The sequence below is a fragment of the Cygnus atratus genome, chromosome 3, assembly GCF_013377495.2.
Source record: "Cygnus atratus isolate AKBS03 ecotype Queensland, Australia chromosome 3, CAtr_DNAZoo_HiC_assembly, whole genome shotgun sequence".
NCBI lineage: Eukaryota > Metazoa > Chordata > Aves > Anseriformes > Anatidae > Cygnus > Cygnus atratus.
The window spans coordinates 58,369,696-58,384,825 of record NC_066364.1 but is presented as its reverse complement, the minus strand read 5'-3'; the positions used below and the strand labels follow the sequence as shown (position 1 = coordinate 58,384,825).

Genomic DNA, 15,130 nt, shown 5'->3' with positions numbered 1-15,130 from the left:
ATCTCTTCCATTGCCATTCACTACTGACTTTCTAGTCAGTATTTTGGATTACACAGTTTCTGCCACTCCCAGTTTTGATTTGCTGCGGTTTGTTGTTACCACAATTCAGTTGTTTCCATGCTTGGAAGCAAGGTTGCAACAGAAATCCTATCCTCTCTCTCAGAGTATTTAAAATGTTCAGCTTCACAATAGGAACGGGAAGAAGCATTCAATCTCCTCAGTAAATCCATGCCTATAGCTTCCATTACATTTCAGTCAAACTCAGTGACTTTGGTTCTATCTTCAAACTTTGTCTGATTAAATTGACTCTTTGTGAACAAGTCAGTGAAATATTGTATTTAATAATGGTCTTAGATTAATGTAATCCATTACTTTTTCAATTAGCTTGCTACTCATGGTTATTGCAAAGTGTATGCAAATTTTAGGTCATGGATGTTTTCAGCTGATCTGTTTGGATAGACATGATGCTCTTTCAATGGAACCTTTTGTTCATTTTCAAACATTTTTTGATTAATATAAATTGCTAACATATCTCTTCATTAATTTGCTACTTGTGACTATTGCAATAATTTAAGCAAATTAATTTTGTTGTTATGGTTGTTTCATTCTATTCCTTTGACATCACTTCAGCTCTCAAAATACTATTTAACTGATGCACAGATTTTTGTGCTAGCATTTTGCACAGGAAGGAATTTCACATGATACTACCTGTAATTTCCCTGACAGTATTCACAATCTGGAACTATCGAATCCATGAGCAAAAGCTCTTGTTTGCTGACTACAGATGACATCTTAAAGCAGATAGCATTAATTTTGTACAAGTAAAAAGACATTAAAAAATGAAACTTGCTCAGATTATGTTGGTGATAGCAAAATAAATAAATAAATAAATCATTCTTCATTCAGTTTCAGAAGTATTCCCTTATATTATCTCCTTTTCTATGTAATGCAGCATAGTGAATCATAATGTGTCTGTAAAAAGCCAAATCCAAATCCATTAAGGAACTGCTCAGTAGAAGGTGGATCTGATTTAGAGCATGCTAAATTTCATTCTACTGAAGGAAAAAATAATGATTCAGGAAAAGGAGAAGAGTCATAACATAAGTCTGTCATTTCTTAACCTAATTATACCTAATTTAATGTGAATTATACATGATGTAATAAAGTGATAGTCAGAATAAAAATGCTAACAGGAACAACGTGAAGAATGTACTGTTCTACATGTACAGTCAACAGAATTAATGTTAGAAATTGTAAAACTAATTAAATGTAGGAAGGTATAATAAACCTAAGGAATGGTGATCAAATGAATGCTGAAAAAAAAAACCAAACAGACAGTAGAAAATAGTATTCAGAATTTTTTTTCTAAATGGCCAACTTGTATTATAGATATGCTTTAGCTGACCATAGGTACAAAAGTATGAACATTAAATGAGTGAGTAGGATTTTCTGTTTGGTCTTCAGCCGCTTACAGTTATCTCACAGATGGCTTCTGTCTCAATTCAGTTTAATCCAATCAACCTACCTCACTCTGTCCTATATTCACCTATAAGAATGTTTTTTGGGGTGAAAAACAGCTGCTTCTTCTGACTGATATTGACATAAGGAATATAGCAACCATCACTTCCTCTCACTCATCATGTGTCCATGGCTCTCAAGGTCAAAACTGCTGAAACCAAGGTAAAGGGAATTGAGTTTGTATAGTGCTGTATGTCACTGGGTAGTATTTAGAGTATTAGGTAGCTACTGCAGGTCTTGAAAAAGCAATTGCTTTCATTCTTACAGAGTATTATTCAATGTTTGCTTCCTAAAAAGCAAAAAGAACAGGAGAGCTTATTATTGGGCTGGTAGTAAGTACTGCAAAGTACACCTTACAAGAAGGATTTCAAAATGTGTGCTGTAGCTGCATTTATGAGATCTAATTCTTGGAATTGTCTAATAAAATCCGAAATTTAATGACACCAGGGTATTCCTAATATTATTTCTTTAAATTGTTTTAGTATATAATAAATGACCCTGTAGTTTTTAACTCGTGTTTTCCACTTTGAAATATTTGAGGGGTTAGAAATGGAAAAAATATTTTAAAAATAAAATATATTTTGAGTTTTAATTATATATATATAAATTTCAGTGGAAAGGAAAAGAAGTTGAATGTGATAGAAATGGAAAATTTTCAAAGCATTTCTATTTTTGTGTTATTAAATTAAGAGTATATTCTTAGCACTGCGCTGCATGCCTTTCTTTAGCTGTACTCAAGTGAGCAAAGCAAGCTAATACCTCACTACATTAGACAGGGACTAAGAATATTCTGGGTACAAAGAGAAAAATCCTGAGCCTTTGAAGCCAATGCAAGTTTGTCTCTGACTTCAAGAGAGGCCAGGAATTCACCTACTGTAATTAGAGGTCAACAGGCCATCAGCTCACAGCCTTCTTTCAGCTCTGTTATTTTCCCTTCAGTCCTGTCTCACCACTTTTATTACAGTACAAATTTGCATCTGGAGCAGATAAGGCTTAAAGGAGGCAGATAAAGGAGAATTCAAGGAAATGTGTGTCTGTTCTGAGAAATGGGATAAAAATGATTCCCAACAAAAAAAGTGCCCAAGATTCAACTTCCAATGTTTCGGGATACTTTCAGGGAGTGAGGTACAGCATGGCTACTAAACTTGCATGTAACGTTGCAGTCAATGAACTGGCCATGGGGTACACCATGATCCAAAAGAATGAATGAAACAGTTTATTTGGCCAATTGTCATTTACAATAAAATTAAAGATACTGGAAAAAGGAGAGCTGTATTTTACCCTCAGATAAAACTGGTTGACAAGAGATTAAATGTTCTCAGTTTTTGTTTTGCTTTCTTTTGATGTAGAGAAATAAAAATAGAATAAGATTGTCAAATATCAGTTTGTATAGGCATGGTGGGTTTCTCTTCTATTGCATTAGAAATAGAATATTGCCTCCTTGCAACTGTGAGAGATAAATGCAGTGATGTACTTTCACTTTTCAATATCTAGCAAAATAAAAGTAATATAAATGGTTAGTAAACTTGCAGTATCCATACTTCTGTAAGTGTCAGATGGTTCTGTAAATATATCTACCACACAGCCATTCAAAGACCTATGGCCAGAAGTGAACAGTAGAGATGTCTGGGTGAAGCTTCATCCAGAGAGGCACCTGGTTTTGCTTTGAAGAATCCATTATTTCCAAAGGCAGTTTGTTCCATTGGCTAATTGCCTTTACAGTTGAAAATGTCTTGCATGCATCTTTTGAATTTGTCCACCTATAACTTGAAGTTGTTTACTTCATGTGTTTTTTCTGATAGATTAAAGAGCCCCTAATACCTGGTATTTTCTGCCTGCAAAGGAACTTATCCATCATAATCAAATCAGCCCTCAGAGCTAAACAGATTGACCTCTTTAGAGTTGTAGTCCTAATGGAAAAAAAAAAAAAGAAAATTCTAGCCACCATCTCTCTTTTGTGGCTCTTCTCTGCACCTTCTTCATTTTTTAACATATTTTTTAAAAATGTTGACACCAAACTGGTTGTCACTTTGTCTTCCCAAGTGCTGTGTTTAAGGGTAATACCTCTTCCTTATTTCTCTTCATATTCTCCCAGCTTAAATCCCAAAGCCTTGAGGGCTTGTTTTCTGTCACAGTATGGCAAGAGAAGCTCATAAAACTGAGTTAGGATGAGCTAACGTTCATCTATAGCTCTTTTCAGAGTCCCTGCCTCCTTGAATAAGTGCTCCTTTTTCAACAGCTTTTACCAACATATAACAAGTTAAATCAAAATGAAAATTACATTTCCAAGTTGGCTATGTTTTACATTTTTCTCTGAAATCTTGCCTTAAAACTGACTTTTATTTAAAAATGAGGATTTCAAAAAATATTCTTTTTTTTTTTTTCTTGTCTTTATTATTTGTGAATCACTTGTCAAGAACATTTTCCAACTTTATCCTCAATATCCATAGCAAGGATGAGGGCATAGAACTATTCAATAACCAATTTTGATGAAAATTATTGAACAAAAGCAAATAAATAAAAAGAGCAAGTCTCTTTCAAACACTGCAAAATGGAAATGATTTGTGAAACTTTGCATCTTATAATTTCTTTATGTTTGGTTTGATTTTAATTTCTTTCATCTTACTTCTCCAAATAATTCATTTTCATTTTTAGTTATAAATATGCAACTATTTTCCCTACCTCACTCCCTGTAGCCAAACTGTACACATGATTTCTTTTACTTTTTTTCAAAAAAGGACTTCTATTACCCTATTAGTTCTTACCTATCCTTTCTTAAATTCAGTCCCATTGTGTCACATATCAAAGACAGAAACACTGGCTTCTTTTGCTTTGATACAGTGCTTTACGATACCTAATTCATAATCTCTGCTTGCCATTCTGATACACTGTAACATTATGTACAGTTCACTACGGTCTATTTAATTTATACAGGGTTACTTTTCAAGAATTTACTTCTGAATGAATATTTGTATTTGCAATTTTTCATCGTAGTCTTCATTTTTCTACTTTAAATTTATTTTTGATTAGCATGGACAAGAATTTTGGTAAAACATAAGAACTTTCAGACTTACTTGATATCAGCTCAATTCCATCTCTGGAATTGAGTTAAATTTGATCTCTAGGGAAATTCAGCAGGAAATCTTGCATGGCACACACATAAATTTGCAGGCTTAGGATCCATATTTATGTGTCCAAATGTATTTACTTAATAATGGAATCACTATAGTAATTACATTCCCCTTAGATCATTATTGCAGTACAACATTGCTCTCAGGCAATGAAAACTGCCATGGCTACTTTCAAACTAAATCATTTGATGTACCTTGACAAAATTTAAAACCTGTTAATAGAAGAGGAAGTTGAAAGTTGATCTAGTTACATCTTTTCAGAAAGAGAATATAGCACTAGAAAAAGTGCAAAGACAACAATGGCAATCACTGATATAGTATAGATTTTGTTTCTGGAGGGACTTAAGTAGGTGAGAGCTTTTCTCCTTAGGTATCTGACACATAGAATAGTACAGAGACAGAAACAATTAGGGATAACACAGAAAATATAAGTAGGGAACAAAATATTCACTATTTCTGATAACATAAGAACTAGAGGGTATTTGACCAGCTAGTCATTAAAACTATCATTCAGTAGGTTTAAAGCCCCCCTGCCCCCCCCCCCCCCCCCAAGGTATTTTCTCACAACACCCAGAATTAAATTGTGCTACTTTTTTCAGAAAGTATTCTGGAAAATGAAAGAAAGTTGAAAAAGTAGTGGAAGAAAGACCCATCAAGGTCTTCAAAATGCTGTGATGTGCATGCAATCTCTGGTTTTAAAAGGTTTTAATGTTTTAAAACATCTATCCTTGGAAATAAATATTACTTGTACTTCCCATGTCCTTATACTACTTCCCCCAGTTTACACATTTGGCTGTTGTAAAGTACAGAATATGGCCTAAATGGAATTTTGGACCAGAATGGTACATTTTTTTGATGTGCCTAGAAGTATTTTACGTAACACCATTTTTCTGTGGCAGTGTTCTCTTTTTAAATATCTAGACCATGATTAAAACGTCCACTGCAGAACTAAGACTGCAAAGGCTGTAATTTCTATTGAAGGGGAAAAACTACTTTGTCTAGTTAGTCATTGTGAAATATACTAGTATATATCCACACAGAAGTGGGATACAGCTTTTTTCTTGAAAGTGGAAGCTGTAAGTTTGAATTCTTTAAGTAGGACAGGCCATCAAACACAGGGTACAGACATCTTGAGTAAATGCTATCCAAATCAAACTAATGCATTCTTAAGAATGCATTTTCTGCCACTCAGCTTTTACTTTGAAGTAAAGTGGAAAATGATGGAGAGACACTTAAAAGCTGAAATGAAATACAGATTTAGCTTCTGCAAAATAATTATTGGCAACTGAGGCACCAGAATGACTAGGTAAGAGATCAGAATGACAACAATGATCTTATTATGGGTCATTAGTACAGTTTTGCTGGGTGGAGTGTTGCTGTTAATAGTGTCCATGTTCAGTTTTTCACTAAACAAGTACACGATTACCAGAAAGAGAAATGATACTACTGTTGTCTCTATATCTCAAAAAAATCAAAGTACAATGAAAGAGGGTTTATCACTACATGTTAAGTTTAGCTGAACCTCAAGAATATGGAAAGGTGAAAGAATAACTAATAAAAGAGTACCACTGTGGGACAAGGCACCAGGATTTCATCACGTCTTCAAATTTCATAATAAGGGAAAGTTCAGTTAAAGTGAGAATATACAGGATCATTAAAAATATAGTATGAAATAGGACATGCTAGCAGCATCAAATAAAGAAACATGAAGTGAATAGGTGAACAAAATGTAAGCTTAAGAATACAGTTAAAGAATGGAAGATTAAAAAAATGTAATAGAGGAAAAACGGAACACATATGGAAGATGAGGCAAAACCACAAATACTGATGAAAAGGATAAGCTGTAACAGATACAGAACTTTACATAGGAAGAAGCATTTTGCAGTGGTTTCCTCACCCTTAAGAGTACAGGAAGCAATTCAAAGATAAATTTCCTACAGTATTCATACTCCAAGTGGAATAGGTAAAACAACACAAAAGGCTAGATGGCTAGATGGCTGAGGCTAGATGATCAAAATCTATATGTAAAATGTATTGTTGGAATAACAGTCAACACTGCATTTTCAATAAAACTTACAATGCTTCATATGTCGAAGATCGATGGAGATCTTACCACGAGTCAGGTAAACACACATTGCTAGTTTCAACAATTTTGTAGCCAAACTGGAGAATGGGCAAGAAAGTTTTTAATTCATTATATGTGTTCATTATATGTGCTATTTTTCTAGGGGAAAACAAAACAAAACAAAACAAACAAACAACAAAAAACAAACAACCAAACCAAAGCAAAGCAAACCAAACCAAAAAAAAAAACAAAAAAACAAAAACAAAAAAACAACCCACCAGCAACAGAAGCACAAATAAACATCTGGAATGTCATTTTATCATCAGAGAAAAAAAAATGCCAGTGTTATGCATTAGCAAGACTCTATTGTTATTACCAAAGTATATTAAACTTCAAAACATAATTTTTACATTACACCTGTAGGAATTAATATGACTCCTAGGGCCTGCATAATTCAGGAAGCCAGCTTAGATGAGCACAGATGTGAATTATGCTTCACTTGAAAACAAAGGATCTGAAGGCATTTTAGGGACATTATCAGGTGAAGGATCACAATTTTTGCTCTGGATGCATTACTTCTGAAACTTCAGGTCAGAAGTGAAGACACTTCAATGGAATGAAAGAAATAACGATGCCATGATGGCTTAGGAAGCACAAATTCTTTGTATAATTCTTTTTATAATGTTTCTTATTTTAAAGACCCAATGCTTGATAATAAGATAGTGGTACTTTCTGAAGCTCATATTTTTATGTACATTTTTAAAATTCGGAGTTGGAGTTTATTTAAAATAAATTCATAAATAATTGAGTTTTGAAAGGTGTTTAACAGCTATCCCTCGTTACTCATTAAAGTTGCCTACATCCCTACCTTTGGATGTAAACACTGGAATGACATACTTTCTAGAGGCTGGAAAACATAACAATCACACCTCTACAATTTTCTACATTTTATTTTTATATAGTTTCAACATAATTACAAGGATGGCATTTCTTTTAAGTTAAAATTTAGGCTAGTTACACATCTGAATGATCTGAAACTCTCAAATGTGCTTCTCATTCCCTGAATTCTTACAAATTCAGTAGCTAAGTAGTAGACTTACAATTAAAACAAAGAACTGTGCATTATAACAACACATTAGGAGCTAAAGTTTACTAGAAAGCCCTTAACAACCTTTTTGTAATCATCAACAGAAAAATTTCTAAATACTACATTTTCTAAATTATTAAAATTGATAGACATCTGGAATTATTTTTGACAATTATGTACTTAATGTAAACACATAGCATTAGGTTTTATTCTCTTTTTCCCTTTTCAGGTTGTTCTGTTGAACCTGTTGATATGCATGGCAGTTTTCTACACCGTGTATTATGTAGTCCTTTCCATTGGCTTTGCAGTATTCAAGTAAGATTTCCATGTCTTTACTATGACTACATGTTACAGATGGATATAGTGGGTAGAACCATGACTCCGTAGAGGAAGCATCCAGACTGGAGGCATAAAGCCCATTATTCTGTGAACACATTTTTCAAATTCAGTTAAACTGTTATACCTGAACCTTCATTTAAATGCATGAAGTAAATAATACTCAAAAGTAAATATAAAATGCTGGCTCTAATATACTTCCTTGCACTTGTAAATAAATAAACTTAAAAGAAAAGATGACATGAAAAATTAAAAAGGCAAGATTTTATAGTCAATAAGAAATATAAATTATTTTCCCTTAGGAAGCTATTGACTAGCATGTATAGTGTCAGGCATTTTAAATAAAAAGATGGAGAGGAGATCACAAAAACTGTGTGCAAGGGCAAGACCATAACATGAATGAAATGTAGAATATTCCATTTGGAATCTTATTTAAAAGCACCTATAATATGTTATGCAATCACTAAGGCATTATTGAAAATCTATGGTTAAATTTATTGATTCTATTTCCACAGGATTCAAATGTTGGATGGTTTGGCACCTTTTGATTTTAAGACAAATCCATCATGGTTTAACCCACATTATTTAGGTAATTTAAATTTGTTTCTTTGTTTTTTCCCCAGCCAAGAAAATAGATTATATCTGGATGTAAACTCATTTTCCTTATTGACAATATTTTAGAGCCCTTTTAGTAATATATTGGGCATTAAAATTTCAGAGTTTGATTGTAATTCAGTCCCTAAACTTACCTTTATATATCCTAATACAAATTCCTGCAGTATCATTTGAAGCCTTCAAAATAATTTCACTTTCCTAAACTGTCATTCTTAAATTACATGCACAGGTGAAATTTTTCTCAGACTTGTAATCTATTTTACAAAGGCAAACGACATCACCTGTAATTAGAACTGCTCAAAAGTAAATTGTTCAGTTGATCATGTTAAAAAGAGTGATAAAAATTTATGTATATTTGTACATTGACAATACAGATTTCAGATGAAAAAAACATCTCATTTGTAGCAATGGAAAAAGAAAATTTAAAACATATTCCATTAAAATTACCTTTCAAGGCTCTAATGTAATTACTGTATCTCAATATGATTTTTCTGTTCCAGAATTGTATCAGATAATTTGATGCAGCATGCTTATAAGGTGCCAAAGACAGTTGGTACATCATGCAACTTGGTAATATTCAGTCCTGCTTTTTGTCCACCTGATGAAGTAACATGGAGTAGCAAAACCTAGCAGGATCTGTTTAAAGGCACAGAGACACACCTGAGCTCTCTGAATGGTGTTGCGAAGCAGAATTAGTTTGTTTAAGGGTCTCACTCATGCCTGTTAAAAACAGAATGATGTCTTTAAAAGATAATCTCAAAATAAAAATGGAAGTCTCAGCTCAGAACTGAGCTATTGTTACTGGCCCAGTTTTGTGGAAAAGTATACAGAGCATCTGTCTACACTGTATTTTATCTGTGTATGCTGTTTTTTATTATATCTGTATACATGGTTTTTACTTTTGAAATTACAGAATTATTGGCAAAATTTAAATGAATACTATTAACATTAAATCTAATAAATTAAAGAAAGCATTTATGCATTACAAACATTACATTTTTGAAGCGCATTTTCTGTTTTCCTAACCACATGTGGTTTTATATTTTTCTTGGTGTTTTTACATTTTTTAAACTGCTGGATGAAAGATCCATATTACAGTAAGAACTAATTGACTGTGTAAAGAAAATAATAAAATTGAGAGGCACAAAATGCTGCCAAATATATAAATTAAATACAGCAAAAAATAATAACATTCTCTCTACTCCGAGTTACAGTAATGTTAGCTATTACATTACTACAGTGAAAAAAATAATTCAGTTAAAAATGGGAGTTCAATTTGCCTAGGGACATTAAAACGAAAAATGAAAAGCCTTCAGATTGAAAATCCTGTGAATCAGTAGTGTGCTGTTATTGCCCGTTCGTTACACAAGCACCAAGGGCTGTAGCTGGAGGAGACATCAGGCGTTTTCCATTCAGCCCCACTAGCTCAGGTAGCCACCCAGCAGGATGTGAGGGCTCACCCACAGGGGTTTCTCTTGGTTCTACCTCCCATACTGGCAAGAAAGTGGCCTGCAAGCCAAGTGAGGCTTTGGGGAAGCCTGCACCTCCCAGCGGAACGGGAGCACGTCCACGCCCGGCCTAGCTCCTCTGCTCCATGACGGCCTAGGTGGTTTCTTCAGGCCACACAGCTCACCTGTGAGGCGGACTTCCTTGGTCAGCTTGCTTTATTAGTGTCTCAGCAACATAACTCAGTTATTGTCACTGGGGACAGATTGACAGACTGGGGAATCCTCTCTTGTCGTCTAACATAACACAAAGCCAGACAGCGGAGATGGCAGGTGTACGTGGTGTGGTGGTAGTATGGCAGCTGTGTCAGCCTTGCTATCAAAACTGAGAAGCCAGTCCTTCTGGTTTTATACACCATGAGATCCATATGGATGGCCTGTGCTCACTTCGTAGGCTCTCTGCTCTCTTTCCCCTTGCATGTCTCATCTTTAAGTTGCACTGATACATGTGTATGATGCAAACAAGTGGACAGGGAGAAAACTGTGAAGGTTCATACTGGATGTAACCCCTTAACCACACAGTTCTGTTTTGGAAGAGAAAAAGTTGTCCTATGTCAGTATCAACGATGTCTATTTAGTGCCATATACAAAGACCCTGGACGGACAGTCTCTGAGAAGGATTTCCACACTATTTCTCTTCTAGGCAACACATAGAGCACTGTTCGTCCTCATGTTTTTTACACAAAATATGGAACATTTGAAAGTCTATATGGAAATTGGGATACAACCCATGCAGGTGTCTGTGGTAAAATTAGAAATGAACTTTATAATGAAAACATCAGTGTAATATTTGATCTAATCAGAAATAATTTGCATAGCATTGTATCAGAGATTTTAACTTCCTAATGCTATTACCTTTGAATACAAGAAAAAAGCCTTTCAAAACTATGCTTGGTGTAAGCATCCTGTTTTCATTTACAGTTCTTGTAGTCTCATTGGAAATAACCTTCTTCATTTGTGGCCTGCTATTTGCCCTGCTTGTGGAAGAATGGGTTTGGGATTATGCTGTAACAGTTACTGTTATTCATATCATCATAACCTCTGTTGGTAAGTAGGTTTGCTGCTAAATATATGCCTAGTGTCACAGACTGAAGGACCAATTGACCGTGACTCACCCACTGTACTATGGGACTAATGTTATCATTCTTCCTTGGAGCTGTATACACATTCATCTGTACTTTCCATCCATTTGATTTATCCATGCATTTAAATCTTGACATTTAAAACTTGATTCTGTATTTGCTGGAGTATTAAAAAATAATAATAACAAAACAAAACAATTTTCTTATAAAATTTTAGAGTTTTAGCTTGTAATCTGACAGTTAATGTCAAATATCTAGCCTAGACACGATTTCTGGGAGGTGTGTTCCTTTAAACAAGAAAGTAATAGTTGTCCATTTCTGACATTTTAAGAGTTACTCATTAAAACTTAGCACTAATTCAGAGTAAAAATGAGACTTACTTCAACAAAGATGATTCAGAGTTTTTAAGCTAGATAATTTGAACTGAATTTCATTGAGGAAATTAATGCATTTTACCACTGAAGCATTTTTTCTTTCTTTTCTTCTTCTTTTTTATTTTTTTCCTGAAACTCTTCCCCTTTTTGCAAATGAGGAGAAAAGAACTGGCTGCTGTACATGAGCCTCACCACCACTTTGTGCCAGTACCTAGTATCCTGCTCCCTCTTCTCATGTTGGTTAGCGGGAGGCTGCTATGTCTGATTCAGAAATACATTTTAACCCCATCCACATGGGGATTTTTTTCTCCTATAGCAATGAGCTTAATATTTGTATTCTAGAATTTAGGAATAGGAAAAAATATCATTGTCAAATTAGAACTCCCACTCTACTACATAATACTTAATCTTCCACTTTCCAATGCTTCATTTGTCTTTTAACAGTTTATATAAGAAGGGATTCCTTGGTTCCCATGTCAAGTTATGCCAGAGACCAATAAAGAGTTCATCTTAAAAAATTAATCATAATTTCTCATCTACTGAATTTGATTTCACAGAATTTAAGCTACAATTATTCTTTATGTATTTTTTTAATTTAAATCAAGGAATTTACAAAAATTGCAACAAATTCTGCTTTCTATATATTTTATGTATTAAGCTACCTTCTATCATTATATCATATGGTGCACTTTGATCTCCAAACAACACCAGAACTGTTATTGTTGCTTTCAAATGGCCAACCAAAGTTCAACTGCGCTGCCAGAGCATGCAGCATGCCTCCTAGCTCCCTTCAGTGCCTCAGCAGCCCTGCTGGCTCTTCTGGGGGCTCATATGGGCTCATATTGATCATACGGTAGGGATATTGGTCATCTTACGAGACAAGGGTAGCTGCATGACACATAGCAAAGCTAGGTAACTGTGATGACTCAGTGCACAGTTCTAGCCTGTCTTCAATATGCTGTTATCACCCATTAAACTGAAAACGTTAGACAGGTTAAACTATTTGCATTGCAGCAATATGGAAGCACTCTACTAGGTGATCAGTGTGTCCATTATGCTAAACTTTGTACAGCTAAGTAGTAACAAACCATTTCTTTTTCAGAGATTTTACAATCTAAAACTTCAATTTAGCACTCACTTTTAATGTTTAAAGACAACTTCCAGTAGGATTGTTCACCCACATTCGTGCAACAGTATGACCAAATATCTGAATGATTAGGACCTCAATAAGAGTTTGCAATTTCAATAAATCTAAAGCATGTAATTTCTGAAAGATAACTGGGCAGATACCGTATACTGTAATGCAATGTTTGCATGTCCTTATACTTACTGTTTAAAAACTTACATTTCTCCTTTTCTTTTCATTTCAGTTATGTCTGAATTCCCTCTGATGTTACACTGGTGGCTGGCATTAGGTAAAATTAAAGTTCAAATCACTAGAACCTAGAAAATTTGCATTTACAGTATGATTTCTTTTTCTATTGAATGTCTGTTGTCACAATACTTTGCGAATTGTCAGTATTTAAGGAAGAAATATATTCTTTCCATTTACACTTCTTTTAAGGACACAGGCAAGTAGCACTAAGCTAACACTTGACTTGCCTTAAAATATCACCTATTTTAAGACCAGAATGTACACAATTTATGTTATTCTTCCTACCAAACAGCGGATATGTTCACATTGCTGAAATGAGCCATGTTCATTCCTCAATAATCAAGTTATCTATTTCAACAAATTCAGGAGTCAAAAAGACAGTTAGCCAAACTAGTCTTCCTTGGTACTCTTTATAATCAATGGAAAGAAATAAACACTTTGAGAAACAGTTTTTATAAACACTATGTACAGGTACTATGACAGATGAGATAAATCTCAGTCATCACATTTCCTTACAGTGAATAGCAAATCTATATTTTAGAATGTTTAATTTACTGTAAAATTAGAAATATAATCATGCACTAGTATATATTATCTTGGAAAACAGTTAAGGGAGAAAGTACTGGCTTCTGCTCTTCTTTCTTTTATGAAGTATAACATGGATCGACAGCTGTAGTAAATTCCTAAAAGACAGAGACAGGCAAATAAATCCCTTGTCCTGCAACTGGTTTTGTATCAGCAACTACCGGGACTGATCTCTATGTGGGTGGTTAAAGTCTTTGGCAAAATGTTTAAGTAAACAGACCATTTAAAAAATAAATAAATAAGAAAAGCTGACTAAAGTTTTATTATAATGTTTGTATTCCACTGCAAAAATTAATACAAAACAGTCATGCTTTTTCTTTCAGGATCTGGAGTAATTTCCATGATCTGTGGAGGACAGATTTTGGCATACTGCTTGTTCAAAGACAACTTCATTTATCCAGTTCTAGATGATTTTTGAAAAGGCAATTTAGAACTTGTTTTTATATTTATATAATTTCAAAGATTTCTTTAACAACATAATTAAAATGAAGCTAGAAACTGTCTAATCATAAGGCTAATATTTAGCTTACCAGAACTCTTGTATCTTACATTTGTTTGCAAAGTCAATGTAATGACTTTTAGCTATTGTATATAATCACTTTTAGCTTTTGTATGTACAATTTCCGTTAAGCAATTAGACACACTGCTTCCATTTTAAAACAAATAAACCACAAGGAGGATAAGAGCAATGATGCAGCACTCTTGCAAAATCCTAAAAGAAAAAATTGATTTGTATTTAATGTTTTCAGACCACTTGTTATCTGTTGCAGTTTATAAAATATTGACTGTAACTCAGGCTGGAGTCTGGCCTCTCACAAGTGCAGAACTTTGAAGTCACCCTAGCTGGCATACATCATTTTAAGTATGAAGCAGTCTTTACTGGCAAAGCCCTAGCAAAGAAGACTCCTTGAAGAGCGCATATCTCTGCATATCTCTTTCCATCTTAAAGCTCTCACCTAGAAGGTGCTCAAGACAGAAACAGGCAGACTTACAATCATCAATATTTAGTTGATTCCCTGACTTCCAGGAATGCTACAGCCAAATGTTTTCTGTGACAGCTTCAGGCCATTCTGTCTTTCACTAATGATCCAGTTATGGTGTGACTGTGCTGGAACGATGAAAGGCAAATGCTGCCTACAGTCACTTTTTTATGTATCCCACAGCTGCATGTGGCCCACGCTGAAGTACTGGTCTATGGATAGTAGTAATCAAAAGAACAACAAACCAATCACAGTAGTGGCTGTATCTATTTAACCATAATAAAATCTTAATAGCAAAATTGCTAGGAGGCAAATTCATCTTAAATACAACGTTAATAATTGAATTTCAACTGCAGTTTGCTTGGAAGAGCAGGACTGGATTGGCGTTTGCACAGGAGCACAGTGTTGCATTTGCCTTAATCTTACACAGCAGATGATGCCTCTGAAGAATATGTCCCCTCAAGATCTAATCAAACA

General features: G+C 34.3%; 1 protein-coding gene across 1 annotated transcript; it reads left to right on the top strand.

The window, feature by feature from the left end:
- Window positions 1-1,647: 1,647 nt before the first annotated feature.
- TMEM244 (transmembrane protein 244) lies at window positions 1,648-14,091 on the top strand. Its single transcript, XM_050710037.1, has 6 exons — window positions 1,648-1,680; window positions 8,031-8,116; window positions 8,653-8,726; window positions 11,179-11,304; window positions 13,084-13,128; window positions 13,997-14,091. The coding sequence occupies exons 1-6, from the start codon at window positions 1,648-1,650 to the stop codon at window positions 14,089-14,091; spliced, it is 459 nt and encodes a 152-aa protein (XP_050565994.1).
- Window positions 14,092-15,130: the final 1,039 nt, after the last annotated feature.

What these genes read in the sequence shown, in the direction of transcription:
- TMEM244 (XM_050710037.1), top strand. Translation starts at nt 1,648, where the DNA reads ATGGCTCTCAAGGTCAAAACTGCTGAAACCAAG. An exon ending in TCAAAACTGCTGAAACCAAG is followed by an intron (nt 1,681 to 8,030) that starts GTAAAGGGAATT and finishes TTCCCTTTTCAG; the next exon opens with GTTGTTCTGTTGAACCTGTT. An exon ending in ACACTGGTGGCTGGCATTAG is followed by an intron (nt 13,129 to 13,996) that starts GTAAAATTAAAG and finishes TTTTTCTTTCAG; the next exon opens with GATCTGGAGTAATTTCCATG.